Source organism: Chenopodium album, chromosome 25 (assembly GCF_948465745.1).
Source record: "Chenopodium album chromosome 25, dcCheAlbu1.1, whole genome shotgun sequence".
Lineage (NCBI taxonomy): Eukaryota > Viridiplantae > Streptophyta > Magnoliopsida > Caryophyllales > Amaranthaceae > Chenopodium > Chenopodium album.
This window is the reverse complement of record NC_137858.1, coordinates 22,872,240-22,887,321: the sequence shown is the minus strand read 5'-3', so window position 1 is coordinate 22,887,321 and position 15,082 is coordinate 22,872,240. Positions and strand designations below refer to the sequence as shown.

The following is a 15,082-nucleotide window of genomic DNA, read 5'->3' as shown; positions in this document are numbered from 1 at the left end:
AATGCATATATTCACTTTCTAAATCCATATGCTCAAAATTTTTTTTTTTATGTATATGTTCACCTTCTGAAATGCTTAATTATGTTCATACGTATTCAAAAATAAACCAATGCATATGTTCATATTTTGAATGCATATGTTCATATTTTTAATACTTATGATGCATATGTTTCATAATCATATTATTTTTTATTTCTTCAATTTTTTATGTTCATAATTAAATGCCTTTTATTCATATTAATATTTTATATGTTCATAATGTAAATATTCATAGTAAATATTTGTTGTTCATAAATATTCTCATTAAGTCTGTTTATGCATATGTTTCTTTCTTAAATGCATATTTTCATATTTTTTTACGCATATGTTCACCATTTAAATGGCTATATTCACTTTAAGGAAACCAATGTTTACGTTCATATTTTGAATTGTTATGTTTACTTTTCGAAATGCATATGTTCATAATTTTTATGCCTATGTTCACTTTCTGAAAAGCTAATGTTCACATTTAAGGAACCTATGCATATGTTCATATTTTTGCATGATTATGTTCATTGATAAAAATATGCAGATAATCAGATGAAATTCATACATGAATGAAATTGATCGAAGCTAACAAAATTCAATTCATATGAATTCAAAAAATCAGATAAGCAACCAATTCCATATTGTAAGGAACAGATTCAATTGTTAAATTGAAAAAAAACAAGAAAAATAGAGAAAAAAAAAACAGAGGAAAAAGGAATTAAAGAAGGAAGGAGAAAAACACAATATAATTTGTGAATTCAAAGATTCATATAAACCTTAATCAATCGAAATTAAGCACAAAATCAAAATTCACACCAAAATTCATACTTAATAACTACTTTCATGTTGTAAGAAACAAATTCAATCAAAAAGTGTAAAATAGGTTAATAGGGGGAAAATTAAAAAAGCATAGGAGAGAAAAAATAAAAAATGAAGGAGAAAAATAGAGGAGAAGAAAGCTAATGTTCACTTTTTGAAAAGCTAATGTTCATATTGTGCCGTTGCTACCCCACACCTATTTCTATGTACATGAGTGTGCATCTAAATATGCGCTTGTTTTATTGTGTTTCATTTCAACCAATGCGGATTTTATTCAGAGTTAGAAAATCCCCGTAAAAAAAAAAAAAAAAAAAAAAAAAAAATTAAAAAGTTAGAAGGCGAACCCTCCTGCTATTCGTCCTTCCCATCTCCATTCCCCTCTTCTCCAAACTGCTCACAATGTCAAATCGATCGTCTAATCACAGGCATGAAAACCTCAATTTCACCGGCAACAGGAGTTTTCATGGCAAAATCCAGAAGCAATTCGTCCCCAAAACTAACCATAATTCAGCAACATCAACCCCTCAAACCAGTAACCCTAGTTTCTCTGCTTCTGTTCGTCAATCTCAATCCTCAAATTCAGCATCATCCGTTGCTCATTTCAAGGGTGGCGGAGTTCAATTGGGCGCAAATGGTGAGTGGGTTTCCAGTAGCAACAATGGTGGTGGGGGCAATTTCGTAAATTACCTTCCTCAGGATGAAGCTGTAGCTGTTGGTTTGGGTGCGGAGGAAGGTGGTCTAGATCCCCTCGAGTCTCAGAGAGTCGTCGATCTTCTTAACAGAGAGTTGGCTAGGTTGCTCAAGTTAAAACCCAGAGATTTCTGGCGTGAAGGTTATTAATTTCTTACTCCCTTTACACAAATAATTTGGTTATTTTATGTGCCACTGAGTACTATTGTCGTTTTGGATATCACCTTCAAGACTTTAACCTCGCGTAACATGCTAATATATATATCGCATTAGCATTGCTACATGGATGATGGTGTATTAGATAATGAATAATTATAACTGCCCAATGTATTGCGTATTCAACAATGGAATGATTATTACCAACAAAATCTCGTGCCCTTGAAGAAACAGTTGAAAGCTGTTGCTTATTTATGTTTTGAGATAGTTGAGTATGGAGTTGGACACCGTATTTTCTCCATGCTTATGTTTGTGCTGTCTCTTGTTTAAGCACCTATAAACTGTATTGAGATGTGAAATTTTTTGGCTTGTATGTCACTATGTCTATGTCAGATAGTCTATTATTGTGTCGATAAGCTTGACTTTTACCTAAGCTGCATAGCCTTCGATATATCATAATAATTTTTCCTCTTTTGATCCTCCTAAATCATAACCCTTATAACTGAGTTCTTCAAACTTTTTTGGTGAGGAAATGTTACTTGGCACACATTTTGTTTTGGAAGTAGATAAGATGTTTCCTCATGTTTTTGTAGACATGCATTTAATACTCCAGTTTCTTTTGCTTCAAAGCATTGTTATTCATTCCATTTGGTGTTTTTGCTGCCTTTTTCTCCTCAGTGGTGGTAGATGCCTCCTTGCACGAATTTCTTGACAGTTTCCTGCAGTTTAGAAGTAGATGGTATGATTTCCCTTATCATGGAGCCAAGGGAATTGTTGCTGGTGTTATTGTTGGGGACTTAGAGCTCAGCCGCCGTGTTTTCATGTTATTGTATAGGATGTGAGTTTTCGGCTTTAAAAACCTTGCTAAATATTGTAGCATTTATTTCTTTTCTCAGTCTGATTCTATTTGTGAAATGTAGTCATATTGTTTTATATGATTATTATTTTGAAATGTATCGAACTTTTATTGCAGATCTTCTAATAAGGATCCTGGTTTGCCAGCCACAGAAAGCCTAAGTCAAAAAGATCACCAAGGTGGGTTGTCTTAGATGCTATTGGAGTTGTAATGGACCATTCAATGGCATGGCTCATGGCTCTATAAGATAATTATACTGTGCTTAAGCTGCACTTTGCACTATAAACTGTGCAATTGATAGAGGATGTGTCTTGATTTTCTGCAACATAATCTAACCTTCGTTGGGATGTTCTTTTGCATGATCCAGACTGTTTTAATTTGTATCTTCTCAGTCATTGCCGGAGTTTACGATGTCCATAATCTCCATGTCATCTGCATTAAATACTTGGTTAATAGTTAAAAATAGGTTGAAGTTTAAATCAACATGTTGAACATTGTGTCTCAAGACTAAGCTTCGAACTAAATTATGATTATTTGTCATGAACTCAAGTGTTATTGATTTCGTAAGATTTGAGCTCTGAAAATCAAGTGGGAGCTCAATGTAAGAGCTTTAACTTTCCAACCATGGTTAGGAGTTTGTTTCCCATTGCCTCCAAGTTGGGGATATTTATGTGGTGGAAACTTTCTGGGTAAAAGTTCCACTTAGTTATAATCTAATGGTTGATGTTTTCTTCTGGTTTTCTGGGAAGAAAAAAACCCTGTAGCTCTGGTGTTGCTGACTTTATAACTTGTGTGCGGTATTTTATATATATGTATACATATTTTAATACATAATGGTTAGAAAACTTCTCATGGGCTGTGCTAATACTGTTTAAATTAGAGCACTGCACGATGTGGAGTAGTGAAGTAATCCCTGGTTAAAGCTTTACAAGACCTGTAATGTTATAGTGTTGTGAAGCAACCTCTGGTAGTTGCTTTACCTATTTTGACATGTTATGTTAAGATTCTCTACAGAAATTATCAGAAATTTTAAATAATGAGTTTAATTATGCTACTAGATTGTTTTCCCGGCTTGGAGTAAGCAGTACCGTAACATCATTACAATGCCTATAGTGGATATTGTTTGCAGTGAGTTAGAGGTTGTGTCCTGGTGTCAGTTTTTTGTAGTCTTACCTATACTTTCGCAAAAGGGATTTCAACCTGACCACTGATATTACAATAATGCTGCTGTTTGTAAATCCTTGCTGCAAAAGGCATTTAAATATATGGTAGATTGATAATAACTTATTACATAACAGTTTAGTGGAGCATTTGATTTACTCTATGCGAAATTGCTAATTGGGAGTTGAATTAAAGCCTTTTGATCGTAGAGACTTTCGGACTATGTTGAAGATGGACACTTACTATTGACTTAGGTCTTTGATCAGAAGAATGTAGAGTTGGAGCCATACATTTATTTTGATGTTGGGATATTATCTTCAGAGGCGGGGCTATAAATGCTAACACTGAAAGTGGCCCGGTGCAATTTTGTTTAATTGGAACCTAAAATCAATTTTTTAAGGAAAAGTAATGTTACTAAATTAAAAAGTTGGGCCCTTTTATAGTAGTTTCACTTAGGGGTCCTGTGCGGTCGACCACCCTGCACATGCTCAGAACCACCCCTGATTATCTTTTACTTGGCTTCTACTAATGCTGTTTGTTTGCCAAATCTTTAAGTACTAATGATAGACAATGGAATTGATTTGTGTTATTATTTTTGTTCTTTGCTAATGACTTCATTATCAGTCTTTAACTAATTGTACGCATTTTCTGGTAACATAAACCCTATCATGCTATTGTCTTAATTAGGCGAGTTGGTTAGACTACGATTTTTTCCAAACTTGAAACACGAGAATTTTGTTTCAAATACTTGAGGGTTGTTTGCTTATCAAGATTTTGAGGAAAGCAAGGGGTGCCCTAAGTCACCCATAAGCACTCTAAATATGTGAACTTTGACGCAAGGAATGAATACAAGACCTTATCATATGGGCTTTTGAAGGGTATATTTTAAGTTATCTATGTTCAATCTTTCCCCAATTAAGTGATAGTTTGTGAGATCCAATGGGCTAGGATATTGGTCCTTACACCAGAAATGGTTCCTTGCTTTATGGGGATTTCTTTGATTTGTTATCTTACTTGAGAATGATTGGCTCACTGTTAACTTCTGACCACAGTTTGTCTTTCCTTTAAGAATAAATGTTAAATGATGTAATCTTGTATTTCTCTTTATTATAACCTCTGTGACTTGCACTGCTTTATATTTCTTTCTTTTTTTTTTTTTTTTTTTTTTTTTTTTTTTTTTTGGGGGGGGGGGGGGGGGTTAGGGGTAGGAGTGGGAGGCGGGACTCTAGAACCTGGGTATTGAGTGTCAAACCCTTTTAGCACAGCCCAAACTCTAGTAGTCCACCTATAAGTCTAGAGCTTTCACTACATTGTCAGTATTTTTGTTAAGAATGAGAGGTTTTAAGTACTTTTAACTCTAGAACTTTCACTACATTGTCAGTATATTTCTTAAGAATGAGAGTTAGGTTTCAACTCTAGAGCTTTCACTACATTGTCAGTATTTTTATTTTAAAATATTTTTTTCCTTTTGAGTCATGCTTTTGAAGGTCTAACCTATGCTGTGGTAATTACAAAGGTAATGAGAATTTGAACAAGGAAATCAGGAAATGCAGTTATAAACTTATCAAGTTTGTATGAGAATTTCATAAGTTATTCTCATTGGCAAGGCCAAAATCTGAAGTTATTATGTTGCAATAAGGGTCTATGATCCAAATATGCCCAAATGACTTAGATCATTCTCAATTCTTGTGGAATCGCTCATAGGATCATTTAAATATTATAAAAAAACTCTATATCCTTTAGATTGCCCTCATGGTAATGCTATATTTTAGTGGGTGGCTGAGTGTTACATTCTCAAGTCTTGGACCCTAAAGCACATACAAAAGAATCCTTTTGACTCCCAAGAAAATCTTTTGGCCTCTCTCGGCTGCTTCTTATTCCTTGAAACTTAGAGTCTATGTTTAAAAGAAAATCATGAATTACATTAATACTCACATACAAGCAAATCAATATGCAATTAACTACTGAATGAACTATTAGAAGATTTGAATTTAAAAGTTGCTTTTCTAATATGACATGTAATAACTTATTTAAGTATAATTTTTGAATTATGCAATGTTGTAGGATCTTATCTTACCTTATTATTTAAGTAATAACTTTCTTGAATCTTATTCTAAATTCTCTTTTAAAACTCCCTTAAATTTTTCTTAAATGCTCTTTCGTTTACTCACTTTACTCACCTTTTTTTCAAACTCTTTTAAATGATGGTTATGTTATGTCCTTTTCTATATATCGTACAATTTCTTATGACGATTCATGTTAGCCGACCCCAAATCATTTTGGGACTAAGACTTTGTTGTCAACTTGTTGCTGTATGCAAATGTTGTAGGGTCTTATCTTACCTTATTATATAGCTCCTTATGATCTGAAGTAGAATGCCAATCCTAATTACATTGCCTAATCCATAATGGTATCATCAATAGGCATGATCTTCTCAAACTTGAACTGAGCTGTTGGACAAGTGCATGATTATGCACGCCTGCAAGTCAACTAAATTTTTGTAACAAAACTTGCATTTCTTCCACTTATATATGATGAAATTTATATGTGACAGATGATGACACATTATGTGGTGCTTGAGTATGCCTATGAATTTGTTCCATTTTTTATCAATGTGCCATAGCTGTAGCAATTAGTTTATGGTAAAAAAAATTTTGGTAAGTGCTTGCTTTTAATGCATTGTTCTGTGTTTAGTCCTTTTGCAGGAATTAAAATTGCTTGATTTGCCCAAGTTGTTGGATGTATGTGCAGTCTATGCTCATGAAAATGAACATTTAACCAGATCGCTGGTGAGATTTTATTTTTATTAAAAAATTCTTTTATGCCTGTAGTGTAACTTAAAAAAGTCTTGTCATACTGCATCTGCTCTATTCTTGATCACTAGCTGCGATTGGGGAATTTTTAATATATATATATTACTTTTTTTGTTCTCTATTTCTAGCATAACTGTGATTACATTATTTTCCACTGCACCACTTGTCATATTATGCCCAGTCTCCACGAACATGTCTCAGTGACTAATCTTTCCTTGTAATGCAATTTCCTACATTTCCAAAAGTCTTTTTGTATCATGGTTGGATTAAGGTGAATAATAGCAGAATAATTAAGGTTTTAAAGTTGGGGATGGAATGAGAAAAATAGTTACATTGGGTGACCTTTCACAATGGAAGTAGCAATCCCACCATTCTCTGGGTTACTTTTCTACCCACCTTGACCTCTTTTCATGTTCATGTCTGTCATGGACAACAGTTCTCCAAGGACTCCACCCATCCTCTGGAAACAACCCAATGTGCCTGACTGCTCACAATGCTTCTCCTGCAACCTGAAAATAGCCATCCTCTAGCTGTTCTCAACCAATTTTCTCATTTCTCCCTTACTAGAATCTGTAAGTCTTACCTCCTCTTTTAGGTGGAAACCACAGATCTATAGTCGGAAAAGAAATCCTGACAAGAGTCAGGCTAGTACTTTCTGGGTTTGCTTAAAAATTGAGGGCAGAGGCTGGAGAGAGAAAGGGAAGAGATGAAGAAGCTTGTATAGTATATATCACTCCAGACGAATTTCCAAAAATTATTGAAAGAAAAAGTTCCTCTTTTATAAATCTTTTTGGAGTAATTCCCCCTCAATATATTAACTTATTAACCTCCTAATTATTACTTTATTCGTATTTTATTACTTGCTCCATGTCTATGGACACAAAGTTTTAGGAGGAACAGTAGAAATAATATTTTATGATGCAAGTGGGGTTAGTTGAAGAGTAAAAAAAATCTGAAATAGCAAAGGTAAGTATAAATGGGGAGGAGAGAGAATATGAAAAATATTTAATTATGATAAGAGGGGACCACTATTGGGAAGGAAATAGTAAATATTGTTAATAGTTTCCACAAAAAGAAATGGAACTAGTAATAAAATACGGCCACAAAAGGAAACTAGAACACATAATAAAGTATGGAAGGAGTACTTGATAGTAGTGAATCATTTACCACTTGATTGGTATTAGGATCTGGAATATTGGTGACAAGTTAAAATTTGTTGGTAATACTACTTTTTATTAACAAACGAATAAAATACCCCTTTGAATGCTTATTCAAATTGGAAGTTGCTTCATATTACTTCACTTTAAATATTTAAGTCTTGTCTATGAGCGATATAAGGTGAGATATCTATTACCAAGGTTACTTCCCATGGTAATGAAATATTGGATAAGCTTTTTTCTTCTGTGTCTTTGAGTTAGTTTAATATTATGATGCATTTAATTTCTTTGTTATTAAATAAATAAATAATTATATTGCAGTTGCCTTTAAAAGTTACTTTCTACAGATAATATTGTTTATGCCTTTTTTTTCTCCATTATTGGCTGTGTACTCTTCTTCAAAAAAAAAAAATTGGCTGTGTACTCTGTTTCTTCCTTGTCCTTACTTGAAGTTAGTTCCTGACATTTCTTAGATTATTACTATATGGATATATATTGTGGTTTGATAAAGCATGGAAAAAAAATAAACTTCTGTTTTGGGTGCCGGGAGTAGGCACGTTTTGATGGAGATACATGTATAAAAGTGCATGCTCAGTAAGAAATAAGTGCCTCATATATTAGGATTCTGCATAGTTACCATAGAACTTGCACTGCATTAAGTATCATGCCGGTGGAAGTGCAATAGCCCTTCTAGGATACATTATTGATCTGCTGTGAGCTATGCCTACAATTACTAATGCTTTTCTTTTTATGAGACTATAAATAACTATTTTCTTTTGATCCAGGTTTTGAATGCTATAAATGCACAGCCTGATATCTACAGAAGTTTCACTGCCATGTTGTCACATTTCTTGGGCATTGTTCGCACAATGTATGAACGTTGCAGTTCATCTTTAGAGGTAATTTTTTGCATCTTTTGGGTTTAATAGTTAACATTGAACAAATGACATCTGACTAAATGTAAGATGAATAAGTTTGATGAAGAGCTTTTTGGCTGGAGGATGAATTTAATCTGATCAATCAGTTGATCAGTTCATCTGAACCTGAGCTACATAATTTGTTTCTGAATTTGCTGAACTTCCTTGTTTGTTCATTTACTGCTCACAAAGCTATGAATTTGCTATGTTTTACTTACTGCCTTACTGTTATTACCCCAAGCAACCCTAAATATTATACTTGTAAAATTCCATGGTTAGTGTAATATCTATTTTATTTATGCTGTTGCTCGGAAAATGTTCACTTATTGATTTAATTAGAATACCACTTGTACTTTATGTGTTTGTATTGTCGGTGTAGTTTTAGAGGTACCTTTAGCATATCTAAGATAATCAGTTCTGATTTCTACTTTCATCTGAATGAACTTAAAAAAGATTTGTCATAATAGCAGTAATAAAGGGTACACTCTCTATGAGCAGGGACCAAATCATCCAATCTTATATGCCAGCCATCGAAGAAGCTACAAATAGCAGAACAATCAACTAATTAATGAGTAAATTATTTTCTTAGTCTTTAATTTCAAATACCCTGAACTAAAGATTCATGAACTAAATCATTAGTTTATACTTTCTGTAAGTTCAAATTGTCCCATGTTCTTTAAAGGCATTTCACATGAATTTTCAAATGAAACTTTGTTTTATTAATCATCTGCCTTAGACATATCTGTATGTTCTTTGCTTTTGTGACATTCAACGAAAAATATGTTAGGTGATGATTATATTTTGTGATTACATTCTCGGTCCTTAAAAGATTGCTCCATACTTTAATTGGTAAAATTTTCTAATTTCAGTTTGGTCTCTTATCTCTCTCCTCATCAATAATTGTGCTCATCCATGTGCACAAATTGAATTTTGGGGCAATATTTTAGGGATGGAGGGAGTACAAAGTTATCCTTTTATTTATCAGCTCATAGTCATCCTATAAAATGGTTCCTAGATACCTGCTCAATTTTTAGATCTTCCCCTTTGCAGGTGTGCATAGCTTCTTTCCCAATAGCTTGGGATTTTTTTCTCATAAAACATTCAGTGGCAATTTAACATTGTGACCTTTTATACTACTTAACTCAGACCATCTTAGAAAAACACATAAAGGGGATAGCTCTACACAGATCCTCAATTCTTTTACTCGAATATTGATTAAAATAATGTAGAAAAATTGTGAGAGCTTGGGTAAATAAAAAGGTCAACAACAAGGAACAAAATATATTGATTTAATACACTTTCAAGCAAAACAATATACATGTAATTGAAGCTGGTAAGGGACTCTCATCATGAAATTTTTGGCATTAGCAGATGAAGTAGTGTGACAAACTTGGAAAGTTAATTCTAATATTTCATAGCTTTCCTGTCTCGTGTAGCTGACAGTATCTCCTATAAAAGTAGCTAGCTGTTCTTGTACGAAGATTTAATCATGGCTTATTGGCTTCTGTATATTTGTATAGACTTGTCGCTGTACATAGGTTACTTTTCAAGTTTGAAATTGACTTCCGTGTCTCCTTTCCAGGCTTTTGACAATTTATCTAGTTACCTTATTATTATTATTTCTATTATATCAAAAAGTGCATGCTTGTATTGGGGAGGTGATCTAAGCCCAGTTGAACTTAGAGTATACTTAGTATGATTTACTCTTCTTAGATTGTTTCCTATCAATATTTATGAAAATCTAACTCAATTCCTTTCCTTGTACAGGTTTTGATTTCTGCTGGTGGCCGTGTAGACAATGGACCCAGTCAACGACATATAGAATACTTAGAGGTTGGTTAATCTCTTCACTTGGTTTTTTCTCCTCCCACCTATAAGCGAGACTTCCTTCTGCTGCCTTCTCTTGCTATTTGCCTCTTATCTAAGTTGATTGTGGCAATATCAATTAAAAGTGGCTCTATCAAGTAGGAAAATATGCAACAAATCAGCCCAAACCTCCCAATCAATGCCCAAGGAACACAAAGGGCAAGTAGGGATTGTGTATCCAAAGTTAGTTACCGTAAGTGGATGTTAGGAAGTTGGCAGGAATGGCGTAGAGCAAGCATCCAAGTAGTGGATGATGATATGATTAATAGGAGAGGATATTCAGAAAATTAGAGAGAGAAACCTTATAGTTGCGTCCACCTCTTGAATGTGGAGGGATTCTAATTGAGCTTGATCAATTTGATGTTCAAGTTAACCATAACTTAAGCTTCTGCTAAATTTTTTTTCCTTTTCCTGTTCCTAAACCTTTTTATCTTAAAATCCTATAATAGTTTGTTCATGTCTGATTGTGAGAAACATAGCTGTATTCCTAGCAGAACGGTTTCTAATTCTTGTAAACGGTCTCTATTATACAACAATTTCTTTTCCTTCCCCCCCCAGTCATCATACTGTTTTCTACTTTTGCATTAGGGTGGTTTAATGTATAGGCTTTGTGAATGGTTTGTCATGTTTGTTCTTGTTTGTAGGTGATGGATTTTCTAAATGATGCTGTTGTATCCATGGACACATTTGTTAGTGCTTATAAGCCTGCAGCTCTTTACCTCTCTTGCCCTGTTGATGCTAGGTACCAATTTTATAATTTAGATTTTACTTGCCTGTTTTATGCAAACAGTTATTATTCCTTCACTTTATAAACTGGTAATGACATCCTTTTGTTTCCTTAAAAAGTTAGTTGCTCTGTTTTTGCAGTCACAGTAACGAGGAATTGGTCAATGTTCTTGCAACTTTGCATGACTCTCTGCTACCCTCGTTACAACAAGGGCTTCAAATCATATTGGCTGCAGGAAAGGAAACATCTCCCGTGCTTTCTGATGTTTCTCTTAGTTTGAAAATATTATCTTCAAGATTAGTTGATCTTGGTTGGAAATTATTAGATAATTGCTACCTGAGCGAGGAGTTATTTAAAGATAACCTTCCCTTTCCTGCTGCCATGAAGATGTTTCCTGCTAGTGTTGAGGATCCTGTTATAAGGGCTGATATATTGGTTCAAACGTTTAAGGAGATTGCTGCAGTTCCTCAGGGCAAACATCACAGGGGTACATTCCTACAAAACATTGAAAGAAACTTTCAAACCATGCACAGAATTCAGAGCCTCAAACAAAGTGGTAAATACTTCTTTAGACAAAGCCGTGTTTATTGAGAAATTTTTTGTTTCATTTGTAATTTCTTAACATTCTCTTCTCTGTATGACATTGTACTGTCCTTTTCTGTGTGCTCTCCACTACTTTTCCAATATAATAAATTGGTTTTGGGCATGACTTCTTAGCCTTAACATGAATGACAGATAGCATTGTTATGTGTATTCGGCTGTTTCACAAATGGAAAACCTTTCTCAAATTTTACTGATGGCTATATGCAAATGTTTTGATGCAGGATGGGTATTCATAGATGATGAGCAATACCAATACTTGACTGTGATGATGACACATCCATTACCTGCCGTTTATAGAAAGTTACCCAGTGCTCCAAACTCTGGTAGAAGTGATGGCTTGCAAGTGGCAGAAGATTCTGCAATTGCAGAGTCAAAGATCAGTCAATTGAAAGACCTTTTCCCTGATTATGGAAAAGGATTTATATCAGCTTGCCTTGAAGCCTATGACCATAATCCTGAGGATGTGATTCAAAGGATTCTGGAGGGAACTTTGCATGAAGATCTGCGGAAATTGGATATTAAATTGGAGATAATTCCACCTAAGTCTGCTCCACAGTTGACAAAAAAAGATAAAGGAAAGGGTATTTTTGTGGAATCTACAGAATTGCCTACTACAAATTCAATCATAAAACTTCAGAAGCCAAAGCAAGCTGCAGTTTCTTCATCAGGGTCCTCCATATCATCTTCTGTTGGACGATTCATGAGAAAATCTAAAGATGACCAACCTGATCATGATACTTTGGGTTCTAGAGATGAGAAGCACATGGAAAAGACGACTGCTTTGTTGTCACAATATGAATATGAAGATGAGTATGATGACTCTTTTGATGACCTCGGCATGACTGTTATGGAATCAGGTGTAGAGGAGACGGAGATTTTAGGTGAGAAAATCCGTTCAAAATTGAGTGTCTCCTCTGGGGCTGAAAGCCATGGTTCTGGTTCCAGCGCAGCTACATCCAAATGGAATTCTAAAAAGAAACCTCAGTTTTATGTCAAGGATGGTAAGAACTACAGTTACAAGGTTGAAGGATCTGTTGCAGTTGCTGACCAAAAGCAAGCATCTTTAATTAACCAAGCCCAGAAAGAACAAATACATGGACTCGGACGTGGTGGTAACCGTCCTCTTGGTGCTGTTAAGATTCTAGAAGAGCAGAACCAAGTAGAAGTGGAGGAGTCTGATCCTTCGGAAATGGATGGTGGAGGTAATGCTGAAAGAGGAAGGGGAAGGGGCCGTGGAAGACGGGGAGGAGGAGGAAGGAATAATCATTACAGAAGAGATAGAGCCATGAAGAAACACATAACTGCATTGGGTGGTTTTTAGGTATATACTAAAGCAACTAAAGGTTGTACAGCCATTTGGTTATTCTTAGTTTTGGAAATTATCCAGTGCTTTTTTTATATTTACCTAATTCTTACAACGCCAGTACAACGACATTAATCAAAATCATAGAGAAAAGTACATATAAATACTAAGGGAAAAAAAAATAGAAAGAAAGCTAGGGTTTTGAAAATATAATTGTTTTTCAGCATCATTTTTTACTTTATAGTATTCTTATACTTCAACTTGGATTACCAAATTTATTATCTTTATGTAACTTGTACTAAAAGTCCCTGGCCTAGGGTTCTCTGTCCTTGTCTAGGGTTGGCGTTTTCGATTATTTAATCTCTCAAATCTCTTCTCTTCTTTCTCAGTTCTTGCTCTCAAATATTGTACCTGTGCTTTATCCTCTGTTCTTATGGAGGACATAATCAAAAAATGGGGGAAAATACAATTGACGGAAGAAGGTGGTTGGCGAAGTGGTTGATGGTGCTAATAATGATGAGGCAAAAAAAGATCAAATCAAACTAGCTCTGGTTGGTAAAATATGCATGGTGAAACCCTTCAATTGTGGAAGCAATGAAAAAAACCCTAACGAGTGTGTGGGGCGTAACTGATGACATTGTGATTAGGACGATGGACACAAATCTTTTTATCTTCCAATTTCTGAACATGGAAGACAAGCAGAGGGTTGTTGATGACATGTCATGGTTCTTTGATGGAAAACTCATGTTACTCGGGGAGATAAAGGGGGAGGAACAACCTTCTGAGGTGGATTTCAAGCGCACTCCTGTGTGGGTTAGACTCTTGTTAAAGGAATTGTGTCCTTCGAACAAGTGTATTATTCTGATAGAGGTTTCGTAATTATTAGAAAGCTAATTATTCAGTGAGGTCAAGTGATCAGAATGCCTGGGTGGAGGTCGCTTCCGATCAGTAATATTAATTTATAATTAATATTACATCTTAATCTTGACTGAACCCTTCGAGTCACACCCAAGCACCTGACGAACCGAATCGATGAATTAATTCGGAAGTAATTAATGAGTCGCCCGAGTACTTAATATTTAGACGTCGGAAATTGGAGCGTCGAAATCGAGCGTCGCAAGTCGAGTCGAAAATGATAAAAGACGAGAAAAATACTAATAAATCAACATAATGACCAAAATACCCCTAGCGTCGGAATGCCCCGAGCAAACCGAGTGCTAGGGGCATATGGCCTAGCAAGGTGGCTAGCATTGCATTCTAGCGCACCTGGGCTAGCAGCCCGCACCAAGTGCGCGGCATGCGAGCAAGCCGCAGTTAGCAGCCTGTACTAATGTGCGAGGCATGCTAGCAAGCCACGACTAGCAACTCGCACAAATGCGCAAGGCGTGCTAGCATGCAGCAGCTAGCAGCCCGCACTAGCTCGGTGCGTGGCTTGCTAGCAGAAGCTTCGGGCGAGCAGCTCGCACTTTTGGTGCGAGGGCCTGCTGGGCCGAGGCATATTGCGATGGCTGGCAGCCCACCTTGGGTGCCTTGGTGCCCAAGTGTGGGGTGCCACTTGGCGGATATGAGAGGAAGGCAAGTGGTGTAGGTGGTGGTTTCTTGGAGGAGCTTGGGGAGCAAGTTTGGTCCCCCCTCTCCAAATGGTCCTCACCTAACCTCTTATGCCATTTTTACAAAACAAACAAAGATCAAATAAAAGAAAAAAAAATAAAAAAAGACCTAGACTCAACCAATCAAAAACACTCAAACATAGACACCGTTCCCCGGCAATGGCGCCATTTTGACGTGGGGTGAACTAGGTTGTTAGACTAATCCTCCCTAAGTCAAACAAAGTTTATAATCACTTAACAAGCCTTAATGCAAGTATAGAGGTAAGTCAAGGGTCGAACCACTAGGAACAGTTATGTTCAAGTGCTCTCAATTAGTGCCTAAGCTAGGTCAAAGTCTAGGGTAAAGAAGGTTATACTAACAACAAACTAAACAAAGA

At 35.5% G+C, this 15,082-nt stretch overlaps 1 protein-coding gene across 1 annotated transcript; it reads left to right on the top strand.

Annotated features, from left to right (window-relative positions):
- The first annotated feature begins 1,148 nt into the window (after positions 1-1,148).
- Positions 1,149-13,450, top strand: LOC145615349 (uncharacterized). Its single transcript, XM_081670418.1, has 9 exons — positions 1,149-1,678; positions 2,371-2,530; positions 2,666-2,727; positions 6,404-6,498; positions 8,465-8,578; positions 10,364-10,429; positions 11,107-11,204; positions 11,330-11,745; positions 12,014-13,450. Exons 1-9 carry the CDS (start codon positions 1,246-1,248, stop codon positions 13,111-13,113), a joined length of 2,544 nt encoding a protein of 847 aa, XP_081526544.1. The 5' UTR covers positions 1,149-1,245; the 3' UTR covers positions 13,114-13,450.
- The last annotated feature ends 1,632 nt before the right edge of the window (positions 13,451-15,082 follow it).